The sequence below is a fragment of the Amyelois transitella genome, chromosome 2 (genome assembly GCF_032362555.1).
Source record: "Amyelois transitella isolate CPQ chromosome 2, ilAmyTran1.1, whole genome shotgun sequence".
Taxonomy (NCBI): domain Eukaryota; kingdom Metazoa; phylum Arthropoda; class Insecta; order Lepidoptera; family Pyralidae; genus Amyelois; species Amyelois transitella.
This window is the reverse complement of record NC_083505.1, coordinates 6146226-6172177: the sequence shown is the minus strand read 5'-3', so window position 1 is coordinate 6172177 and position 25952 is coordinate 6146226. Positions and strand designations below refer to the sequence as shown.

The window sequence follows — 25952 nt, the reverse complement described above, 5'->3', positions numbered from 1 at the left end:
CGTAAGATTCAGAGCTCAACGACACAATTATTTCAGCTGAGCGATCTCGACAACTCTGTACTTTACTTGATCTTGATACTATTAAATAATTTAGTTTTCAGACATTTATTTACATGTTTAGTTTTAATTTCTTTTTGTAGTATTGGTCTTTAATAAAGCGTGTGACGTAGTTTTTGAGGGTTTTTTTAAATGTGAAAATGATGACGTTTAATTTAAATAAAAATAGGCTCAAACTCAGAAGCATGGGTATAATCTATGTTTAAAAGGATGCAGTTGTTTTAAATGTCACCCTGTGTGTAAGTCATACTAGTATTACGCGTCTTTGTTGTAACTTTTCTCTGTTCTTATGTATTTAGATTTTACGTTTAATAGATATGTAAGACTGTTTGTAGTCCAAAAAAAATTCGTATCATAGAATTTTAATAGGAATTTGTAGCAGTGGCATGCCATCTATATGACTTAAGTTACGTAATGCTTATCTGCTTCAAATATTGCAGTCTTTTGAACATTGCAGCCTTTTGACCATGATCGCTAGAACTAGACGCTTGAAATTTCCACAGAATATATCCTTTCACACCATGAGTAGTAGTGGTAATTTTAGTTGAACGATGGCGTCTTGAGTTGTTGTGTTGTGGCGATATCCCTACGCAACACGCCACAACAATAAAAAATAAAATCACGCGACGCTATCAGCCAAAAACAGTGAATAACCTAAATCGCGCCAGCAAAGATTTCACGGATTGGAGCAATATAGTATACAACCTCCGATACATTATCGTCGGAGCCGGGGTTCCCCAGGCATAACACTTAGCCTGGCGGAAGATCTTACCTTTGATGGTGGTCGAACCGAAACATTGCTCCTGCTATAGTGTTATAAATACGACATTCTTATAAAATGTTTATTAATGTTTTTGACAACAAATGCGATTTTATCGTCGATTTTTTTAGATAGGTTTTTTTTTACAAACATATGCCATAGATAACTATTGCCATCGTCGAATAAAAAAAATCAATGACTTCTTCGCTCCGTGACAATGACAGTGACAGCGATACCTATGACGTGAAGAATTCTTTATACATTTTAAATTATCTGTGTGAAGGAAGGTTCTTCACTTCACTGAAGATCAAGTTTTATTTTATTGTTGTGTCGAACATCCGAATATATTTTTAATCCAATTTGAGTACAAATATACGTAATATCCCTCAAATATTTCGAATTGATATATAATCAGTTGTATTCTGAACAATCAATGAGTATTATTTTCAAGAAATAAGGATCTTTGTCATTTAACCTCTATAAAATGGATGATATATTATTCATGAGGCCTGTTTTACCTCAGGTTTTTCAAGCTATACAACATGTTGATATTGAAGCCTTAATGAAATTTAATCATGAAGAAATAAGGCCAATAATACCATGCTTGGTAAGAATGGCACTCATATCCCCATTGGACATTACCAGATATTGTGCCGAAGCCAAGAAAGATATTTTAACATTACTCTCTGGAATAGATTTAGTCAACTTTATTGTTTCTTTATTATCAATTGAATTTCATACTTTAGAAGTTGATTTAAAAAAGGAACAACAAATGAGGTTTGTATACAAACACATACTGCATAATTATTAAATAATTTGAACAAGTTCATTGAAGGAACTACTTTTGCTAAACGAAATTAACATAAAACCTGTGATATGACTTTTTCAAATATCTACTCTATTTTGTAAAGCTAACAACAAACTTTATCTTACTTTCAGGCAAAAAAATGGATCTCAATGTGTGGAGTCCTTTTTAATACAAAAGGTTGTAAATGGGATTGCCAATGATTTTGAACATTCGGACTCTGCTCGCCGTGTGCGCCTGGTGTTATCAGAAATTTTACAGATGCAGGCACAGATATTTGAGTACAATCAGAATAAGAATACTAATGTTGAATGTATGATCAAACCATCAGAATTGTTTGACAATGAAGTATATTTGGAGGAGATTACTGATGTAATATGCATAAGTTTAGCAGAGCTACCAAATTTACTTAACATTTGTGATGTTGTTGAAGTACTTCTTCATGTCAACAAAGGTCCAATAATTATATCCTGGGTTGTTGCTAACATGCCAGATACACTACAGGAGGGTAAGTTTAACAAAGAGAGAAAGAGTCTTATAGGAACATCAGGATTATATGGTCTAATCTGATTTCAATATATGATTGAAGCTGATTTTAGGACCCCTTTGTTGACATAATTTTAAGGATAATTATAGTTAGGCTAATGTATTTTACCATAATTTTTATTTATACATATAAAGTTCTAAGGCATAAAGGTCAAAAGTCATAATATTTCTTCCTGATTTATTGTAATTATTAAAAATTAAGAGTATCATTTTAATAAAAAATGTTTAGCTTGTAAATAGACAAGTTCAGAAGGGAATTCATGTTTGTTGTTAATAATTTTTTCAATGCAATTGAGTTTGTCGGTATATTTCTTCTTTTTTTGTTGGTATTTAAAATCTAAAGAACTAATAATAACTCCTGATTTCATAGTTACTAAACAAAAGGGGGAAATAAAAAAAAAACTGAAGAATGAAAAATCAAATTGTGACAGTAAGTTTGTTAGGTTACTTTTGACCTCCGCAAAGTGGAGCGAATAAAGCTTCATCTTCTACAATGTAGGTTAGAATAGATTTTATAAACAAGGTTTAATGACGGTAGCCCCGCCATAATAAAAATTAAGGTTTAAAAACTCTTTACTAGGGGTATTTTATGACAACACAAAATGGAGCGAATGGAGCTTCAAACTGTACCAATTAAAACTAGGATAGGTTATGTTAAAATATATTTATGCTGTATAATGTTATGCCTAAACATGATTATGCTTGGATACATTATGCTTCAAATAGTTATATGTAAACCATTACGTGAAGTCATATTGTGCATAACTATCATTATAATAAATAAAAGTATGCTATTCTTATTGCAGAAATGTATGCATAAATAATGGTAACTGCTGATTTTAAATATAAAATTTGGTCTGGATGGTCTTGGATCTATTGGCGCAAAAATATGGTAAGCTACATTAGATTATGGTTACAAAATTAAGCCATAATCTAATGTACCTTACCATATTATGTAATAATGATCTTTAGGCATAAAATTATTTTGCATAATGGTTTATGCATAACTATTTAAGCATAAGTAACCTAGCCTAAAAGTTAATATGCCACATTTACCTTTATGCCAAATTTTATTAGTATGCTTTAGACCAATTATGAAAAGCTGTTCTGCCAAAAAAAATTAGGACAAGAAAAGTGGCCCCAACTTAGGTTATAAGTGTCCATAATACAAACAAAAGAGATATAATAAGTATTCAATTCAGTTTTCAATTAACAAAAATATATGTCCTTTTTTACAGTTGCAGAATCATTAGTTTTTAATGCAGAGAGAGGGGAAGAAGGAGGTATAAGAGCCAAGGCCCTTACTGCTCTATGCAATGCATGCCCATACATAGCTGCTTCTATAAGATCTAAAGCAGCATCAGCGGCACGGCTGCCATCTTTGATTGTCAACCTCACTTTGACACACCATCAAGATGATTTGGTAAATATTCAAATTTTATAAAACCAAATTTTTACATTTTCTGTTCACAATTATATAGAACATGGAATAGACACATGCCCTAGCCAGATGCAATTCATGTTCAGCCCCTTAGCCTTCCCTGACATCTTAATACATACATACATATAATCACATCTATATTCCTTGCGGGGTAGACAGAGCCAGCCACAGACAGGTAATAGGCCACATTCAGCTTTTTGCTTGGTGAATTGTGATTCAAATAGTGACAGGTTGCTACCTCATTGCCTAAAGAAGAATCCCAAGTTTATAAGCCTATCCTTTAGTCGCCTTTTACGACATCCATGGAAAAGAAAAGTAGCGGTACTATTATTTTTTTATTGGTACCACACGGCACCTTAGTATTTGATGTAATATTTGTATTGTGTATTAAGATAAATTACTACATTGAAAATCATTTTTAGGTGGCATTTATGTCTGGATTACTCTTAGGATCCGATCAAACTACTAGAGCTTGGTTTGCAACATTTTTACGAAATTCCCACAAAAGAGGGAAAGGTGATGGTCATGCAGCCTTGACAAAACTACGACAAGAATTACTGAATAGACTCAAAGATGCCACAGCTGGGGTCAATGCATCTGCTTTGTTGAGATTATATTGCGCTCTCCGAGGCATAGCCGGAATTAAGTTTCAAGATGACGAAGTGGCCGGCCTGCTCAGACTGGTGACGCAGAAACCTCCCCCAACTCCAGCTGGAGTTAGATTTGTTTCTTTGAGCCTGTGTATGATACTAGCATGTCCCTCACTTATGGGTAAGTGTTATACTATTAGAATCTATTTCTATAAATATAATAAAATAGTACCTGACCAATATCTGTACTTGAAAGATACTGGCAAAAAGTCAATATAAGGAATCTATATAAGACCAGCAGAAGCCAAAATGACATTTTTATAATTTCTGTCTGTGTATGTTTATACTCGCATCATGGGAAATCTTTTACTCCGAATTTGTACCTAAAGCGATTTTTCCTCCCCCCTACATGATTATGGGTGAAATTAGTTGACCGATTATTTATATTTCGTGAACGGAATTAATTTATTGAATAAATTGTTTTTACAGCTGCCCCAGAACACGAAAAGAAAGCCATCGAGTGGGTTCAATGGTTGGTCAAGGAAGAAGCATACTTTGAAAGGTAAATTATTTCTCAGGTTTCATTTTAAGAGGCATTTCACATTTTCGCACGCTGTTCTACGATTTCGACTTTTTTTGGACTCGATTTTGACTACTTTATAGCTCTCAAAAAATATTTAAATATTGAAAAAAGCCATATTTAGAGTATTTTAGTAAAATGCATTTTATTAATATTTAGTGCCCCATCTCCTACAACCATTTCATTGTAGATCTTTTGATCTCTTGATGCTTGCTTTACTGTTAGAGTTGTGTACGTGTGACTAGCAACGCACACATCAATAAAATTTATATAATAAAACAGAAAAAAATGTCTGTACATTGGGCATATTTAAAAAAGAACTAATAACGATAAAAAAAATTGTAACCGAGCATAAATTTGAAAAAAAATCTGTCTGTATGTTGTGTGTTATGTAATGTGATGTAGAAGGCTGTAATATGTAAGGAAATTTGAGTAAATTCATAAACTAACCTGCGTATTTCCAATAACACGCAAACGGAGTTGCGGGCAGTAGTAACTAGTAAACAATAATGCGCCGTTTTACATGAACTCCAGCGGACGATTTCTGTGAAATGGCTTTTTAGATATTATTATTAGGGTTTCCGCTTGTACTCCCGATGCAAATTAAGAAAACTACAAACTTATAAGATTGGAGCCTCTGCTTTAAATTTTCTATTTTTTGATTCCATATGAGCTTCCAATATCTGCTATGTAAAACATTAAGTAAGTTGCATTATTTTTTAAATTATTTTATTCATATTATCAATATTTATTAATGTTAATATATTCTAGTAATTCGGGCGTAACCGCATCGTTCGGCGAAATGTTGCTTCTTATAGCAATCCACTTTCATTCCGGCCAACTTGCTGCTGTAGGTGAACTTGTCTGCGCCACTCTGGGCATGCGAGTGCCAGTGCGCCCTAATGGGCTGGCACGTGTCAAACAAGCATTTACCCAAGAAATATTCACAGAACAAGTAAGTTTTAATATAAAAATGACATTCAAATAGACAACTAAAACCTTGTGCCTTTTTCATGATATTGTTTGCAAAAGATTTGATATATATTAATATTTCAGGTTGTAACTGCACATGCGGTCAAGGTGCCGGTCACAGTAAATCTGAGCAACAACATTCCAGGATATTTACCTGTACATTGCATTCATCAGTTACTGAAGTCAAGAGCCTTTTCCAAACACAAAGTCCCTATCAAAAACTGGATATACAAACAAATCTGCAACTGCACCGCTCCCTTACACCCGGTTATGCCCGCCCTTGTTGAAGTCTATGTGAACTCGATCCTGGTTATTAATAATAAAGGAACTAATGAATATGTCAATAAACCAATAACGGAAGAGGAAATCAGAAAAGTTTTCAGAAATTCTATTTTCGGTGCAAACTTTGATGTACAGAATAAATCATTTACTCCAATGGAGATAGATAATGGTGAATCCCCTATTGACATTAATTTAGAGAAGCCAACATTGGCGTCTCAGTTGTTGCTTATATATTATCTCCTACTTTATGAAGATGTGAGATTGTCAAATACTGCTTCTCTTATTGCAAACGGCAGGAAAGTGAAAAGCTATTCTGCAGCCTTTTTATCTGAACTGCCAATAAAATATTTGCTTCACCAAGCACAAAAAGATCAAATGGGCTATGGAGGTCTTTTCAGTCCGCTGCTTCGTTTATTAGCTACTCATTTTCCTCAGCTTTCTCTCGTAGATGACTGGATGGATGATCAGGTCTTTGGAGATTCGTGTCGGCATCAGAATGACGTTGCCTTATCGGAATCAGCTATTCATGAAGCATTTCAAAGTATTGAAGAAAACCCATACAAAACCGGAAAAGTTCTTAAAGCCATGCTCAATAAAAATCCGACTGATATTTGGCCTTTCGCGGAAATATTTGTAAAGTATTTCAAAAGTGTACTAGCTGACCAAGTTCCTAGACATATTCAAGAATTATATCGTGAAGTTTGGTTGAGACTCAATACAGTTCTCCCTCGTTGTCTATGGATAATGTCTATTAATGCTCTATTAGATATAAATGGAAATGGAAGAAATGTCACTATTACACAAGAAAACGTCCTAGTTGATCCATTACAAGTATTGAGATGTGATATAAGAGTCTTTAGATGCGGTCCCATTTTAAAAATAGTACTGAGAATTCTAGAAGCCAGTTTAGCAGCATCGAGAAGTCAACTAAGCAGGCATTTATTAGATAAACCTCTTCTTGAGAAAAGTGGCCAGTTAACATCAGATTCAGAACGCGAAGAGCTAAAGAACGCATTAGTTGCAGCTCAAGAAAGTGCTGCTCTACAAATTTTATTAGAGGCATGTCTAGAAACTTCGGAAGATGAGTCGAAACCGGAATTAATGTGGTCTCTAAGGGAAGTCAGAAGTATAATTTGTTCTTTTCTGCATCAGATATTTATTTCAGAACCATCTTTAGCGAAACTCGTACATTTTCAAGGATATCCTCGTGAACTATTACCAGTGACTGTTCAAGGTATTCCATCGATGCACATATGCTTGGACTTTATACCAGAGCTGTTGAGCCAAGCTTCACTTGAAAAGCAGATATTTGCAGTCGATTTAGTTTCCCATTTATCGATACAGTATGCATTGCCGAAAGCGATGTCGATCGCAAGATTATGTGTTAACACTCTATCTACGCTATTATCCGTATTACCGAGTGACTTGCGCCTTGAACTGTTTCAACCAGCATTAAAATCTTTAGTAAGAATCTGCACAGCATTCCCGTCATTATTGGAGGACATTACTTCTTTACTGTTGCAACTTAGAAGAATTTGTGAATCCCAAGCATCGCTCGGCCACTGCTGGAATGACTCGCACATTATGGGCGATGGAGCATATGTTGTATCAGAAACACAACCAGAGACGAAGGTATTAGTGGCTGAAGTTCTGTGCAGGGATATTAAAGTTACAATGTCTGAAATTGTACACAAAGCTCTTTTGAATGACAAACTATTCTAAATGTAATGTATTATTTTTAGCATATATTATGTAGACGAGACGTGGGGTCGTTTAAGTGACTGGTTTCAAAATAAATAACATATGAACTTCAGTATTTATTGACTAAACCTGATAAACATTTTAGAACATAATTAGCAGCATATTTGATGGCAGTACTGGATTCTGCGTTTCCAACTGTCTGTACATCCATGCGCATTGGTTTCTAGCAGCATGGTTTCCCATGTCGTGAAATAATTGTGCCTGGAACAATTTTTATAACAATTATAAGAAAAAAGCTTTCGGCCGCAGCTCCGCCTGCGTTATACTATTTCAGTTCTTCCGTTCCTGTAGGTAGGAAATTGCAAAAAAGTAAGTAGTTAAGTTTCGTCAAATTCGGTTTAGTGGTGAACTATTAAGAAGTGCTGATAGACAAACTAACATTCCTGTTTATAATATTCGTTTGGATTGGATAGATTGATTTCGACAAAGAAGTACATTATCAAAGTAAATAAATAAATCAAAAATAACATACACCCACTTACTACAGTTATAGTCGAGCAAAGTCACTCACCTGTAAGTACCACGTCTGCAATAACCTAGCATTGGCACCAACTTTCGCGAAATTCTTCTTGACAAAGTCCAACGCTTCACAACATGACTGCAGGACTTGAACACGGGATTCCCCGGCGACTGGCGCCGACGCAATGCGACATTTCGTGTACAACAGCAGGGCTGCAAACAATTTACCGAATCAGCGAGATTATAACATCTTTTTTATGCGCGTTTCCTCGATTGAGGGCAACCCCAATGATTTTACAAATTTTAAAATCATAATAAATACTATTTTAACACACATCTGTTTTGGCAAATTGATCTGACAACATTTAAACATACCTAATATAATACTTACATCTCGCGATATCGTACGCACTGCCATGCGCCATTATTGTTGGCAAAACTTTTCTTACGAGAACTAAAGCATTCTTAGCACAACCACTATGCAATTGCACATTTGCAATATGCATTTCTGCTGTAGCAGCTAAATAGTGCAAATGATATTTCTTTGCCAATGAGAGTGCTTCATTGAGAATCATGATGTTCGTTGATTGTATGCTGCTGAAAGTATGTTGAACTTGCGACATCAATATCATAGCTTTCAATCGTAGAGATATGTAGTGCAAACTGTCATCTTCTGTTTTGCAGTAGTCTAGCACGTCGTGAAGTGACCGTAACGACTCTGTCGAATCCCCTTTCAAAAAGAACATCTCAGCTTTCAAAAGTTGACTTTCCCATCGGTCCAATGACGCCAACCTTTTTATACTTTGATCTGCTTCTTCCCATTTGCCTAAAAATCAATAGTAAATTTATATTTTCCCAAAACAGTGACGTAAAAGGTACAAATGTTTTGGTAAGGCACATTATTTTATTAGAAATGTCTTTATTTTTCGTACTATCAAAACAAATATGTATGAACCAGAATCAATATACGTATACCTACTTGTTGTCCTGGCAAACATTGTTTTGCCATATAATTAATTTTTAAGTAATATCTAGTTAAAAAAAAAAAATTTAGGGTGGACAACCCGGTATCACTAAGGGGTATGAAAAATAGATTTTGGCCGATTGTCAGACTTACTGAATATGATCACAAAATTTCATGAGAATCGGTCAAGCCGTTTCGATTGTGACACGAGAATTATATATATAAGATACCTATAGGATTAACTACCCTACTAATTAATGTTCAATCTACGATAAAATTTATAAATATTCCCATAATATTATGATAGATGACAATCTAACAAATTTTCAATGAGGGCCCGCGTCCTACCGCGAATTTGAAATTGTTTACCCATTGCAATGCCGCTAAAGTTTCCAATGCGATAGTAAAAATATATCGAGACAACTAACCAGCCTGCAGCGCCTGTTGCGCGTGACAGCGTCCGACGTGCGCGTCGAGCACGTGGTGCGCGTCGCCGCGCGCGCGCGCGTGGTGCGCGAGCGCGTGCGCGAGAGCGGGCTGCGCGCGCCAGCACGCCGCCATCGCCGCGCCCGCGCCGCACGCGCTGCCCGCCGCCGGCCACTGCCGCACCGACCCCGACCGGCCCAGGCTGCCCGACCCGGACTTGTTTTCTGCAACAATTTGTCTCTCAATCTCAATGCTAATGATTTAATCAAACTTCTAAATCATTGTGACTTAGGCGTAAAAATTTATTTAACTAGCGTCGTCGTAAGAAGTTACGTGATTGCGAGACATGTATTCGCCGTTAAATTTGTTGTTGACCCTTTTCTCCGCCAAATGGACCTTGTAATGAAGTTTTGAAAATTGGTTAGGTACTGTGATGTTGTAGGACCTATGAAGAATACTGCTTATTTTATGTTTATTTACGATTCTACACAATGGTGTGAAGTATATTTGCTAAGTAAAATGAGCATGGTTTTTACTGTTTTTAAAATATATAAACAATATAATAGAAAATATATCTGGTAAGAAAATAAGATATTTAAAAACAGTCAATCTCTTCACGAGTATTACAATAAAGAATTTGACAGTTCTTGAAAAAGGAAAGGATAAGTCGGAGTTTTTCTATTTCTCATACTCCTCAACAAACGGTGTAGCCGGATGAATAGTACGCTTATCGAGATGGCAAGATGTATTTTACTGTCATCAAAGCTGTCGACCGGTTTTTGGGCAGACGCAGTTGTGACTGCTTGTCACATACGAAATAGGTGTCCATCTAGTGCGAGAAATGGCGAAATACCATATAAATAATTGTTCAATCGACCTATTAAGATACATTATTCCCAATCTTTTGAAGTTTACATTTAAATAAGGACAAGTTTGCAGCTTGAGGAAAACAGCATTTTTATAGGTTATCCTAAAAACCAAAACGGTTACTGAGGATGGTTACTAAATGAGCGAAAGCTGTTGTAGCGAGGAACGTGAGGTTTTTGAATGTTGCTGAAAAATCTGATGATGAAGTTCCTGTCGATCCTTTTACAATGGAAACACCGCAAAAAACGAAACCAACTCGATACTCAAAATAAAAGTACTATATTTTGGAAATAAAATAAAAAATATTCGAAAAATAAATATCTGACATTTTTCGCTAAGCCAGCAAAGAAGGTTGCCTACAAGCAGCCTACAATAGACGTCTGCCGTAATGCCGGCCAGATTTGAGAAAACATGTACCTAACGTTTTTGTGTCAATTATCGCTTGGAGCAGGATTTGGCTGGCTGGCCAGGGTCTAGCCATTGCGATGAGCGTTTCCGATTATCGTAGAGAATCCACTTTTCGTCACAGTTAATGATTTGATTTATAATCCTTCATTATTGTGCCGGTCAAACGCACTGTGTTTTCTTTTGCAACACTACCACTATACACATCAATATCCCTTCAAGCCGTTTCCGCAGCACTAGTGCCACAGTGGAACTCGTACTCGTAAATAATGCGATATTTCAAGTTTTCCATTTCGTAATCTGAGTGACACAAACAGAAAAATCACAAGAAAAAGCAAATGAATGTCGGTTAACGACACACAAACACATGTGTATATAGCTGTATAAATTTGAATTTGGAATTCCCAACCAAAGGGGAGAAATTAGTGATTAAAGTGGCCAGTACAAGAAAACATTAATTTCACATGTATGGACCTAATTAATAACTTATAATCCCATATTCTATATTATGTTGTTTCTTTTGACGGCTTCTGTGGCGCAGCGGTAGTACGCTTGTCTGTGACACCAGAGGTCCTGGGTTCGAATCCCAGCCAGGGCATGATGAGAAAAGAACTTTTTCTGATTGGCCTGGGTCTTGGATGTTTATCTATATAAGTATTTATTATAAAAATATAGTATCATTGAGTTAGTATCTCGTAACAAAAGTCTCGAACTTACTTCGAGGCTAACTCAATCTGTGTAATTTGTCCCGTATATATTTATTTATATATAATTATATATATTTATTTATTTTGATCTGCACACTCTACGTTTTAATATACTACACCATAATATACCATATAAATATATACCATGAGTTATATTATTATTCTATGATACATACAAAAAAACGAATCGTAGGTACATTTTACAGTAAAAATAATAATAATAGCTTTCTAAACTTACTTGTATTTAAATTAAGCAATAACTGACAATTCACTGATGCCATTTCAGTTTTTCCATATAAGGACCAAAGAGCAGCAGTATTTGCTAAACCAGCCATCGTCAGATCAGTCATAGAATGCAGGTAATTTATGGTGTCCCCTTTAGTTATAATCTGCAACAAAAAGATCGTTTCATTCTTCAGGCGTCCCGGTTGCGTTCTGGGGTCCATCTGCAACCTTAAAAGAGAACTTAAAGTGCCCGATTCAAAGTTAATGATGCCCTCAGGAATGCCTCGCGGTAAAGGGTCAAATCCTACCGCTTGTCAAGTACCATTTACTCTTTTCTTAGTTATGAACATTAGTTTAAGTGCTCTTTAGATGAGGGAAAAACACAGCAAAGATAACTGCAAATAAGACAACTGCATGCGTAACCATGATCTAAAATTAAACCTGCAAAGGTTGCGGAGATCAGACGGAAGTCGTTTCGTTGGAAAAAGTGACTAAAATCATGGTTTTAAGCGTATTCCCAAGCTTCTCTCCAGAGTGGTGAGGATGTAACACAGTGGTTTTTCGTAATACCTTTGCTACTTTGTTTTAAGGTAAATTAATAAAAAACCCAGCCAAGTGCGAGTCAAACTCGCGCACGATTGGTTCCATACCAGCATCACATTTGTTACTAAAATATTTTTTTTATATTCACGTTCTACCTGTGTATTGTAATCGACCAAAAACTTTCTTAAAAATATGCCATATTTTTTTTTTGGGTTTTTATTACAAAGTCATCAGTAGAATTACAACTTGCTGTCTATAGACAAACTATTTTGTTTTTTTTTTTTGACGTCCACCCATTTTTGTTTTTATTATGATATATCTGAGTTTTTTGGTGGTTTTGCCGTTTTATTGCTTAATCTTAAAAAATAAGGTGAATTTTGGTGTAATATTGGAGGAAAATTTTGCTTATTTAATCGTCTTAAAATATAAGGTGGTGTTAGCATTAGTTTAGATTCCTGACACTAGATGGCGCTGTGCCGTATAAGAACTCGCTATGGTTGTTCGCTGTTAAAGCTATAAAACAAAAATGGTTTTTAAATAAATAAGTTCGTAAAAATCAGTGCAGTGTTTAAGTGACTCCCTCTATCGGTAAGTTGTGAACATTAGTGGTCCTAAACGAGCGGATTATCAGTGAAATAAATGTGAAGTGTTTTAGACTTAGAAAAATTTGTAGTTAAAAAGACTTGTGAAATTTTTAAAGTGTTTAGTTGTGGACTTAGTGTAAATCCGAAGAGAAAAAGACTTGTAATATTTTCGTGTTCTAATCCCTGGACTTAGAAAATTTCGAAGTAACATAGACTTGTAAAAATTTCGCATGTTGTTCAAACACTTAGAATATTCGCTTTCTTGCTTAGAACTTGAAACTTAAAACAATTTGAACAAACATTAATTTCTGTGAATGCTATAGGAACTAAAATAAATACAGTGTTTCTTTGTGAATAATATAACTGGTTACTGGTGTCAACTGTTTTATAATATTAATTCAACTGTTTAAAAATGGCTACTATTTTATCAGATATATATGAAGATATATTAAAACTATACACTAATTACAAGAAAACATCTGTGTCTCGTCATACATTAAGTTATTTAGAAACAAGAAAGGAATTATTGGAGCAGTATTGGATGAGTTATTCCAACGAACATCACTCTATTCTTAAAAATGCTGACATTAGTGCGGAAGGTAGGAAGTCAGCGAAAGAATTGTTTAGTAACACGCAAGAGATATATTTGGATTTTAAAACAGCTTTAAAGGAAGAAATAATGCTAAAATCTTCTTCACCCACACAAGCACCGACAAGTTCTGTAATATCAAAACCTAAACTACCTCCTATAAACTTACCCACATTTTCTGGAAATTATGGTGATTGGATAAATTTCAAAGATTTATTTTCTTCATTGATCGATCAAGACAAGGGTCTCAGTGATATTCAGAAGCATCATTATCTGAGGTCCAGTTTAAAGGGAGAAGCTGAACAATTACTTCGCCATTTTGATGTCACAGCCGCTAATTATAGTAAAGCCTGGGAGACACTAGTTAACAGATACAGCAATAAGAGAATAATTGTTAATAATGTACTCAGTCGCCTTCTTAATCAAAAGAAACTCACCTACGAATGTCCCAAAGGCTTAAAAGATTTGCTCGATACTACGAATGAGTGCATTAATAGTTTGAATAATTTAGAGATCGAAACGAGAAATTGGGATCCGATTGTTGTACATATTGTTGTTTCCAAATTAGATTTAGAAACTCACAAAGCTTGGGAGCAATCACTGGGTGCTTCAACGGATTTACCAACTTTGAGTGAATTAAATAAATACTTAGAAGGACGATTCAGGGCTATAGAAATGGTACAAGTTACTCAGAAAAGAGACAGAAAAGATATTGCATCGTCACAAATACAAAGGACTAAGGCTGTCAAAACATTTTATACTGAAACAGAGACTGAATGTACCTATTGCAAAAATAATCACTATATTTGTCATTGCACTGATTTCACCACACTGACAGTTGAACAACGTAGAGATTTTGCTAAGAACAATAACCTGTGTTTCAATTGTTTGGTTAAAGGACACTCCATCAGAAATTGCAGGCAAAGCACGACTTGTAGGACTTGTAACTACAAACATCATACGCTGTTACACAATGAGAATTTAATCACAAAGACTGCCATTGCTGATTCCCCAGACTCAGATAAAGAATCCTGTTCATCGGAGCCTGTCCAGATCACTAGTATGAAAGTATTTTCTCCTGAAAAACAAGTCCTGCTCGCTACAGCTCAAGTTGGTATTAAGAATAGAAATGAAACTCTCATTCATTTACGTGCCTTGGTGGACCAGGGCTCGCAAGCTACCTTTATAACGGAGTCTGCTGTTCAGTTGCTTAATCTAAAAAAGACACTACTTGAGACAAACATCACAGGCATAAGTAATCACGCTGTCAAATCACGCTATGTAGTTAATTTTGATATCTACTCACCACTCGATTCGAAATGGGTTACTAAAATTAGTGCTCATGTACTCACAAAATTGACGCCACTTATTCCCACACGAGAATTGGATATATCACAATGGTCAGAATTTAACACAATACCGCTCTCAGATACTCACATGAACAAACCGGGACCAATAGATCTTTTGTTGGGTGCCGATATATATTCGGAGATTTTATTAGAAGGACTTAAGAAAAGCGGATCTTTGATTGCCCAAAATTCAAAACTTGGTTGGTTAGTATCTGGCACTGCACATTCACAAGCAAGTCCGTCCACACACCCAATTGTGGTCTCGTCAGCTCTAGTTCAGATCGAGCATTTATTAAGAAAATTTTGGGAGACAGAAGAATATCTACCCCATGAGAAACCTTTGACTTTGGATGAAATCAAATGCGAAGAACACTATGTAAAAACTCACACCCGCACAAATGAAGGTAGATATATAGTTAGTCTGCCATTTAGAGAATCGTATGAAACAAGACTTGGTGATTCACGTAAAATTGCTCATCAGAGATTATTGCAGATGGAGAAACGATTCATACGTAAACCTGAATTCCAAAAGAAATATACCGACTTTATTGATGAATATCAAAATTTAGATCATATGGAAGATGTCAGTTCACAGGAGAAGATTACTCACAAACCCTATTATTTACCTCATCATGCAGTTGTCAATGAGTCTAGTTTGACAACTAAGTTAAGGGTCGTATTTGATGGATCGGCGAAACCTGAACATGGAACAGCACTTAATGATGAGCTGCTTATAGGACCAGCTCTACAACAAGACCTACGAGATTTAATTATACGTTGGCGTACACACAAGATTTGTTTGATTGCTGACATTAAGCAGATGTACCGTCAGATTTTAATCTCTAAAAATGATGTGGACTACCAACGCATTCTTTGGCGTCGTTCTCCATTAGAAGAGGTCACTGAAAAGCGTCTACTCACAGTAACTTATGGTACCTCTTGTGCTCCTTTCCTAGCCATTCGCACGCTTAAACAATTAGCTTTAGATGAAAAGTCTGTTTATCCAGACTGTTTTGACATTATTAACAACGATTTTTACATGGATGATTTATTGACTGGTGCGAATGACGAGGAAACAGCAGTTTATTTACAAAGTAGAATTACTGAAGTTTTGGCTAAAGGACAGTTTTTAATGCATAAGTGGGCATCAAACAGCAGCATGGTTTTGGCACAAATTCCAGATAAAGATAAAGTCGCAAATGAATGTATCGATATCACTATAGAAAATACAATTAAAGCATTAGGTATTAAATGGAACTCGCGGTTAGATGTCTTTGAACTGCATATTAATGTCACAGATACAGTTAAACCTTTTACAAAAACCACAGTGCTGTCTGATATCGCTAGAATCTTTGACCCCTTAGGATTTTTAAGTCCTATCATTATTATAGCAAAGATATTCTTGCAAAAACTTTGGCTTAGTGGTGTTAGTTGGACTGATGAACTTCCAAGTGAACTTGCATCAGAGTGGGCTTCATATCGAAACCAATTACTGCACATGGAAACCCTACGAATAAATCGTTGGTTTTTTACACAATTCAATGACATAGAGAAGATGGAAATTCATGGGTTCAGTGACGCTTCATGTCTAGCGTACGCCGCAGTCGTTTACGTTAGAGTTATTACTAGTAATAAAACTTATGTTTCACTTGTTCTTGCAAAAACCAAAGTCGCTCCCGTGAAGCAAGTTTCACTACCTAGATTAGAGTTGTGCGGAGCTGTGTTGTTATCAAAACTATTAAAAGATGTAAAAACTAGTTTAAAGATTGCGAATGATTCCGTTTTTGCTTGGACAGATTCCACTATTGTGTTATCTTGGTTGAGAAAGAGCCCAAACTACTGGAAAACTTACGTTGCAAACCGAACCACTGAGATATTAAATATTTTAAGTACTGACCAGTGGCACCATATTAAATCAAAAGACAATCCCGCAGATTGTGCGACGCGAGGATTGAACCCTGAATCTTTAAAGTTATGTGACTTGTGGTGGCATCCCAAGTAACAATTAGGCGACGATTAGAGCTTATTTTGTTACTTAGTGGGCTACAAAGGCATTACAGTAGCAGCACTTATGACTATTGGCGATAAAGTGGCGTACCAAGTAACGTATATCACTTCTACTTATAATACAGAGTTACAAGCGCGACAATTAGGCGAGCTTAAAGGTTATGGATGTATTATGGCAAATCTTAACACTGTTGTACATGCACAGCATTTTGTGTTATAGCTTTAAGTGAATCTTAGAACTCTAAGATCTAAATAAGAATAAGAATTAGCTACTACCTCCAAAAGTGCTATGCAGGTGATAATAAACTCTTTACAAGAACCTAAAGTTGCACAATAGCATTAATAAGCGCTGCCAGCCTTACAATGGTGTTTATTTAATCTTATATAGAACCAAATGCTTGAAGTTATACAAAACTCTCTTGCATTACCTTAAGTCAAATAGGAGTATAATTTTTCGCTATAACAGATCCTCTAGCGTCTATTGTTACTTTTTTGTGACTAAAGGTAAAGTAATAGCGCTTAAGGTCACTACTGTATTTCTTATATTGACTACTTGTTTTTGACAATGGCGTCGCAACCAAAATAAACAAAAATTGTTGTAAATACGTGGAAAAGTTTTCAGTAAATAGACAACATACATCGGGCGCTCGAATTATTTGCCAATAAATATGTAACATATTCACAGTGTACTTCCCTTCGCAGCAAAAATATGCTTCCTTTCGCACCATACAATATCACTTTTTTTTGTTTAATATAAAAATCATTAGTCGTAAACTTATAGCCATTGAAAATAAAATTATTTATTATTAGATCACAAAATTAGTTTAATTATCTTGAATAGCGTTCAGACCGTTACAAAACACCTATTTACCTCCCTTTTAGCGCTTGAAAATATAATTAACGCCTTTGTATCTCTACTGTACCGCTTAAGGAGTCAGTTGACGCTTATTTACCCCTCTTGTATCGCTAAGAGATCCTGTTACCGCTATCATAACTTTCTTATAGCATTGATTGTACCTCTTAGCCAATTACCATAGCTCTTGTATACCGTCATTATACAACCTTAAGTAATATAAAAATTGTGCCCAATTCGGGGGTAAAGTAGGGTTAGAGCGCGCTCTAACACTAATTTGTTACACCCATAAACCACTTTAGAATCTAGTTAGCGCTTTTATAGACTTATTATAAATCTTACTTTAGCGCCTAATTGTTACTTGGGATGGACCACAATTTTTGCAAGAATCCGATAGTATTCCATTGTGTTACCCTGATATTCCCGAAACAAATCTAGAAAGTAAGGTAAAGGTACATGTTTCGGCTGTAGTAGATCTTAATAATGGATTGCAATTATTAACCAAGTTTTCAAATTTTAAGAAACTGATACGTGTTACTGCCTACGTTTTTAGGTTTTACCAAATATGTAAAACTCGCCTTCAGACTAAGGTTGATCAGACTATCGTTGTATCTTTTCCTCACTATTTAACCGTTGACGAATTAATTAAGGCTAAGAATGTTTGTATTCGTTTGTCCCAATTAAATAGTTTTCACAATGAAATTCAAAGGTTGAGGACTGGAGAAAAGCTTTCTAAATCTAGTAAATTACGATCATTAACTCCTTATTTTGATGAAGATCTGATTTTAAGAGCTACAGGGCGCTTAAACAACGCTGAAATTGAATTTGATGTAAAGTCACCTATTATTTTATCGTCTAAATGTCATTTAGCATTGTTAATTGTTAATTGTTAGAGATATCCATCTTAAGACGTTACACGGAGGACCTCAATTGACGCATTATACTGTAAGACAAAATTATTGGATAATCGGAGGAAAGAATTTAGTTAGAAAGACTATACGTCAATGTATAACTTGTTTTAAATACTCTGCTACTCCGATCAGCCAATTGATGGGTCAATTACCCACCTGCAGAGTTACTCCTACTAAACCTTTCCGCAATAGTGGAGTAGACTACGCAGGACCTGTCACACTTAAACTATATCCAGGACGATGTCAACGTACTACTAAAGCTTATATCTGTTTGTTTATATGTACTGTTACCAAGGCTATACATTTAGAATTGGTGAGCGATCTCTCCACAGCTGCCTTTATTTCAGCTTTTCGGCGGTTCACGTCTAGGCGTGGCCACTGTAGTGATTTGTGGAGTGATTGCGCTACTAATTTTGTTGGGGCCTCAAAGGAATTGGATATTATGTTTAAAAATAGGTCATCCACAGTGGTTGGAGAAATCTCAGAACTTCTTGCTAATGAGAATACTAAGTGGCATTTTATTCCTCCTGGATCTCCCCATTTTGGTGGGTTATGGGAAGCGGGAGTGAAATCCATTAAATCCCATATTAAGAGAGTAATAGGCCAGACTTATCTTACCTTTGAGGAGTACACCACTATGTTAAGTCAAGTTGAAGCTTGCGTAAATTCCAGACCCCTATGCCCTATGGGTGCCTCTATTGATGACATTTCTCCACTGACGCCGAGCCATTTTCTGATTGGCGAAGCTACCGTGACTGTTCCGGAAGTAAGTCTCCCTGATAAAATTTCGCATCTGGATCGTTGGCAGCTCATTCAAAAAATGGTTCAAACTGTATGGGCTCGCTGGAGTATCGAATATTTAACCACTTTACAAAATCGCCGTAAATGGTGGCATTGCACTTTGGAACCTGATGTTGGTACAATGGTACTTGTCAAGGACGACTTGTCCTCCCGGAAAGTGGTTATTGGGTCGTATTATTGAAAAACACCCCGGAAAGGATGGATTGACCAGAGTGGTAACTGTCAAGTATAAAAATAATATTTTTAAACGACCAATCACTAAAATATGTCCCCTTCCTTTTGATAATTAGGTTTATTTTTTTTGTTATTTAGATTTCTTATTCAGTGAAGTTGACTGACGTTGCTTTTATTTTCTATGTTTAAATTATATTTCTAGTTTTGGTTTATAGTTATAACTTCAAGCCTTTTAAAGGACTAGCCGTCCTTGGGGGCCGGTAATGTTAGCATTAGTTTAGATTCCTGACACTAGATGGCGCTGTGCCGTATAAGAACTCGCTATGGTTGTTCGCTGTTAAAGCTATAAAACAAAAATGGTTTTTAAATAAATAAGTTCGTAAAAATCAGTGCAGTGTTTAAGTGACTCCCTCTATCGGTAAGTTGTGAACAGGTGGAATATATACAATATATTTTTCAAGTTTATTGCTTGAACCTTTAGTTTTAGGTACGTTACCCTAAAAAAATTAGATACTCTACCTGAAAGACATCAGCGGGCTTGGCGCCGTTGACAGCCGCGTGCTGCGCCAGCAGCTGCGCCGCGGCGGAGGCCTGCCGCGGGGCGCGGGGCAGGCGGGGCGCGCGCGCCAGCAGCGCGTCCCGCAGCGCGCGGCCGCCCGCCAGCGCGCCCCACGCCGCCGCGTGCGCGAGGCAGGCCCCGTCCCCCGCCTCCTGCGCCGCCGCCAGCGCCTCGCGCACCCCCTCCATTGCCACCGTCCTGGTGATACGATTTTACACGTCAAAATAATATTTGTGTACAGACAACCGCATATCAAGTTACTACGTATTTCGGAATACTACCCTGAATTGTGTAATAGTGGCGAATTTGGTCAGGTTTGTATTAACGGTATGCTGTATATATATTTTTAATGTTTAAAGGATATTATAGGTACATATACATATACCTATAATATCCTTTAAATAAAACATTTGTTATTATTCTGTATCTCGATCTCAAATTCACACCTGGATGTTATCTGTTTGCTATTTTTAGATGTTGAATGGTATAGAATAAATATCAGCATTAAGTGACCATGTTGTTACTTAAAGGGTTACTTAAGCTTAAGAATAAATACGACAGCACGATTACCACTGACTAGCACTCCGGACTTCAGTGGTGATGTAAAGTATGAAACTTGATTGTAGTCATTTGATGCCAGCTCAATGCATTAAACTTCAAAACTACGGTCATCAAGAAGGCTATCTAATATCATGGGATTCTTCTTTATAACTTTACAAAATACATTCAGGAGAATTTATCGCAATGCATCGCAAATCAATTTTTCAATGAAAGCTATCAAAATGACACTTTAGATAAAACTAATAATACAAGGCAAAGGAAAATAATACAATAATATGCCAGTTATTTATAACCCGCGGAAATAATATACCCGCGGATCCGCCTGCGTGTTGGTCGCTTTTCGCGTAACCTGTGGAAAGTAGAATTATCCAGACTTATAATAGACCTATAGTTAATTCTACAGTTTATTACTCCCGTGTGAATTTTTAGAAAAATACTAGCTGTGCCCGCGACTTCATCCGCGTGGAATAGTTATTTTGGGCATCATTGAAGCCCTCGAGGATGAATAATTTTCCCCGTTCTTTTTCACATTTTTAACAAAGCCTAAGCCTTCCTCGATAAATGGTCTATTCAACACAAAAAGATTTTTTCAATTCGAACCGGTAGTTCCTGAGATTAGCGCGTTCAAACAAACAAACTCTTCAGCTTTATAATATAAGTATAGATTTAATGTACAGACACACCATTATTACTGTCTTATTATATGTATTGATAATTTGATGCTTACTTATGTCCAAATTGAGTATGCATTGCGGCTCTGTTGAGAGCGGCATACCGAATATTCTTGTTCTTATCGTTACATGGATTATTATTATGGACATTATTGTTGTTGTTCGATACACTGAACACTGTGCGGTCGAAGCAATGGTAAAGAGAATCCTGAGCGCCACAGAACTCCCTCATTCGGATACAGTTTAGGAAACTAAGAAAATGCTGGAAAGAAGAAATTATTTAAATACAGATATTTTTAATAAATCTCGATGTTAAAATTTCATGAATATGGATTTCAATTTCAAAGGTGAGAATGTAATCGGGACTACATTATGCCAAGAAGGATGATGATAAAAATAATGTGTAGTGTAGATAGGTACTGTGTTACTTTGTAGTAGCATAAAAAGGTCCATACAAATATCTTATTTATAATATTCGACTTTTGCCCAAGACTTCGGTTACGGTAGGTATAACAAGGAAGATATTAGCATGTTATTAGAGTTAATGTTAATCCTGATCTGAAAGTCTTGTCTACCACATTTTACTACCATAAAATGCCAGCATAATCAGCATTGATAATAACAATCTTTTCAAAATTTTAATATGAATTTAAAACTTACGATTTCCGGCAAATCATGCACATCATTCATGATCTGTATAATAGTTTTTTGAAGCTGTTTAGGAGGTAGCGCTTTCTTTTCATTAATTTGCAGTAAATTCGCTTGCTGTGCTATAAACAATTCTGCTTGTTTGCGGGACCACTGAGCCTCCTCGAAGCTGCTAGGAAAAAATAAAGAGTAATTTTAGCACATGTTGTTTTCTTATTAAAAACAACCTTGAATCAAACATAAATAGATAAAACTCGGCAACCCACAGTTTTGTGGATCCAATATGTACAAAAAGCAAAGTCGGGCCTTCCCGCCCAATAAGTGAAATAAAACTATCTTTATCATTAATCCCAGTGTCCGTAAGTATTGGACACATTTAACATTTTTAATATTTAGACCATTAACTAAAACGCAAGCTGGCAAAACCAAGCAACATTTTCGGATTTTCTGCTTTTTCTTTTTTCCTTACGAGATCAATGATTTCGACATTCAGCGCAAATTCCCAAAGTGCAAATATGCTTTGATGATTAAACTCACTTATCTCTATCAACAATATTCATTCTCATAGAAAATTCCTGAGATTTGGTCTCCTCTGTTAAGACAGGAGATGTTGATGGGGCAGCCGCCTGGGTTTCTACATTGTTCAATTTCTGAAAAGGAATCCAATATTTAAAATATTGCGGGTAAGGAAATTTTTGTACTATTGTACAGGTCGCGCGGTGGTTATAGAACGCTCGGCAAAAATAGTGGGGGCAATCGGCGCATGTGTACATTCGCGCTCAAAAATGCTAAGGGAAATGTTTTTTTTATTTATTTAATACTAGCTGTTGTATTTGCGCGTGATTTTCCAAAAAAAGTAGCCCTTGTTTTAACTCAGTTATTTAACTATATCCATATCTTATAATATACTTATAATATTAGTATGGATTTTGTGCCTTATAAATACTTATAATCCCTACTTATATTATAAATGCGAAAGTGTGTATGTGTGTATCCCTACTTATATTATAAATGCGCAAGTGTGTATGTGTAAATTTTATTTTTCGGCATTTTTTCCCACTACGACTTACTATTAATACGATAAAAAAATCTGTACGCAACAGTACCCAAGAGACACGGGACGCGCGAACTCAACGTGGGAAGTAAAGAGTGACTAATCCACCAATACGTGTCGCCGTCGGCGCACACCCGCCCCCCCCCCCCCCCCCCCTCCTCTCTCCTCGTCGCACCTAATAGACCTAAAAATTGATCACTGCGCATGCCCCTTCTACTTTTGCCGAGCGTTCTTAAACCACCGCGCGACCAGTAACAATTTGTAATGAATATGAACTTCAATTAAAAATTCATTATAGGCTACAATAAGTTTACCTCTTTACTTAACGACCGCATCATCAGCCCTGGCCTTCCTCTTTGATAATATAAGCAAAATGATTTATACAATGACACAACTTGGTTAAATGAAAGTTTGTCAAGGTATAACATTATTCTTCTCAAATAAAAGCCTGTAACAAAACAAAAAATCTACTGTATAACTCGGGACAACTGTGCGACGAACTCTAAAAGTATTGGAAAAATTTTCTAACAGTTATAACAATAGATAGAGTAATATGGGTAATTTTGTCCCTATAATCCTGGTAAATAGGTAATTTTTATATTACTGTGTAGGTACATAACTTACTATCGGACAATTTTTATTTGGTCTAAATATTTTACTTTTGGTGAAAATTCCTTTTTCTCTCTTTCCATAAAATTTTCCTTCTATTGTTTTGAAAAATTCCTTATGTTGGATTAAATGGCCTATAATTTTCTTTCCCCTCTTTTCTAGCATTTTTAAATGTTTATTTTTTCTTTTACTCTGAATACCTGACACTTCTTTGTTTGTGTTTTTCCTTCCAACTTATTTTCTCCATTCTTCTCCAGCACCTCTCTGTACTCTCTCTTTCACTGTCCACACTTTCTATCCATATAAGGCAAATACTTTGTATGTATAAGTTTTTTTTTTTACTTATGTTTGACCAAAATAATTATTTCCTATTTTTTAAATTAGTTTTTGCTTCAGTCTCTGTTTAATATCTTGTGCTCATCTTTAATTTTCATTAATACTAGCGAAATACTAGAATTTGTCAACTTTTTCAAAATTTGCTGAGCTTAACTGTTTATTATATTAGTTTGGATGATGTCATTTTATTTTTGTAATTATTATTTTAATTCAAAGCAAGATTACTATATTTAAACTTCACTTATGTAGGAACATTGGCTAATATAAACAAAAAATATATATATGGGAAAAATTACACAGATTGAGTTAGCCTTGAAGTAAGTTTGAAACTTGTGTTACGAGATACTTACCACAAAAAAACTTAACTTTATAATAAATACTTAAAAAGATCGCCATCAAAAACCCAGGCTTATAGAAAAGGTTAGTTCGTCATAAAACCCTAGTTGGAATTCAAAACTGGAACATCCCCAGTGTCAAAGACAAGTGGTCTCAAGCTGTGACACAGATGCCATGTTGTCATTTCTCTCCCCATGAGAGGGTGAGTGGCACTCAAAAGTGCTAACTGATGCTTTCATGGGGAGTGAAAAAATCTTAAATGAAAAAAATATTACCTAATACACTATATCTGGTAATGATGCATGGGTTTGTTTCACTTTGCTCAATCATTAGTTTATCTATTGTTGAAGTCACACAATCTTTGAGAGCACTAATTCCGTTAGCATAAATATTTTGTAGGCGAACACAAAAATTTTGCAAGTGTACACTTAACAAGTTGTAACGGCCATCAGTGAGAAGGGCCTCCAATTCCTTGAACTCCATATCTGGACACTAAAAGAAATGTAAGTTGGTATTAAACAACATTATATATAATAGATATCAGCCAATGTATAAAACAAATGAGATTCATACCTGAATTAGCTTAAGGGCCAATATACAGAAGTCCTTACGATATTTTGGTGCCATAATACAGTCAGTCATTTCTTTTGCTAAAAATCCAAAAAATCTATTTAACACTTCATATTGAAATGTACATATACAGCGATAATATTTATTTTTTTCTTATAAGTATTTGAATAACAAGTATTAAATTTTATGGTTGAGAAAGTTAGGCATAGGGTGACAGGATTCCATGAGATTGACACTTTATTATAAATTATGTGAAAATTTGTTTTATGCGACGTTTAACAAAGGCAGGTAGGTAATTCCAATCAAACACATTATACCTTCTATTTTTAGCAGTCCATATTCCCTGATAAATGCGACAACGGCGATTTTGTGAGGAGTGATATTTTCTATTGAGCCTCTAGCATTTCCTACTTTAATAAAATCCAGACTATCTACTATTAAATCCATTTTATTATCGAGCTTATATACTTATTCCATCCAAGTAAACTATATAATTGGAAACAAAACAATCATTTCAATTTATATTTCGGATTTTATAAATGAATTTGTTTTCGAATGTTTTCTTTATAATCTTAATAATAGGTAATTTTCAGATTTATTTGACTTTGACAAAACCAAAAATGAACTGTCTTTGCTTTGATTGTGACAAAACTAACAAACTAAAGCCCGCGCCACGCCACACTCCACACGAAATCTACACATACTGAGAAAGCTGAGAGTCTGGATCCAAAGATCTTCTCGCCGAAATTCTTGCGAAATGTCTCACGAAAGTGTGGAGCACCCAAAAAAGGGGTAGGCTTCTGTGTGTATCTACGACTAGCTGTGCCCGCGACTTCGTCCGCGTGGAATAGTTTTTAGAAATTTTGGGCATTGAAGCCCTCAATGGTGAATATTTTCCCTGTTTTTTTTCACATTTTCCATTATTTCTTCGCTCCTAATGGTTGCAGCGT

General features: G+C 35.6%; 2 protein-coding genes across 3 annotated transcripts; one reads left to right on the top strand and one right to left on the bottom strand.

Moving 5' to 3' along the window:
* The first annotated feature begins 1075 nt into the window (after positions 1–1075).
* Positions 1076–8979, top strand: LOC106143129 (integrator complex subunit 2). Its single transcript, XM_013345132.2, has 7 exons — positions 1076–1594; positions 1757–2130; positions 3407–3591; positions 4032–4380; positions 4689–4761; positions 5551–5734; positions 5836–8979. The coding sequence occupies exons 1-7, from the start codon at positions 1302–1304 to the stop codon at positions 7753–7755; spliced, it is 3378 nt and encodes a 1125-aa protein (XP_013200586.1). The 5' UTR covers positions 1076–1301; the 3' UTR covers positions 7756–8979.
* Positions 7838–25713, bottom strand: LOC106143006 (anaphase-promoting complex subunit 5). Of its 2 annotated transcripts, none has more exons than XM_060946247.1 (13): positions 25320–25713; positions 25006–25082; positions 24708–24924; positions 23466–23599; positions 22635–22747; positions 22110–22266; positions 21506–21711; positions 20178–20415; positions 11861–12011; positions 9646–9867; positions 8645–9079; positions 8306–8466; positions 7838–7995 (listed from the first exon to the last, which is right to left on the bottom strand). In XM_060946247.1, the coding sequence occupies exons 1-13, from the start codon at positions 25447–25449 to the stop codon at positions 7876–7878; spliced, it is 2361 nt and encodes a 786-aa protein (XP_060802230.1). In that variant the 5' UTR covers positions 25450–25713; the 3' UTR covers positions 7838–7875. The 2 variants fall into 2 exon arrangements, with proteins under 2 accessions (XP_060802230.1, XP_060802225.1); XM_060946242.1 differs by having other exon boundaries at positions 22110–22269; positions 25320–25711.
* Between the last annotated feature and the right edge of the window lie 239 nt (positions 25714–25952).

Coding starts and splice junctions, on each gene's coding strand:
- LOC106143129 (XM_013345132.2), top strand. CDS start 1,302: ATGGATGATATATTATTCATGAGGCCTGTTTTACCTCAGGTTTTTCAA. Junction 2,131..3,406: donor GCCAGATACACTACAGGAGG/GTAAGTTTAACA, acceptor CCTTTTTTACAG/TTGCAGAATCATTAGTTTTT. Junction 5,735..5,835: donor AAGAAATATTCACAGAACAA/GTAAGTTTTAAT, acceptor TTAATATTTCAG/GTTGTAACTGCACATGCGGT.
- LOC106143006 (XM_060946242.1), bottom strand. CDS start 25,449: ATGGATTTAATAGTAGATAGTCTGGATTTTATTAAAGTAGGAAATGCT. Junction 20,416..21,505: donor CATACTCAATTTGGACATAA/GTAAGCATCAAA, acceptor TCGTATCACCAG/GACGGTGGCAATGGAGGGGG. Junction 8,467..8,644: donor TGCGTACGATATCGCGAGAT/GTAAGTATTATA, acceptor AATTGTTTGCAG/CCCTGCTGTTGTACACGAAA.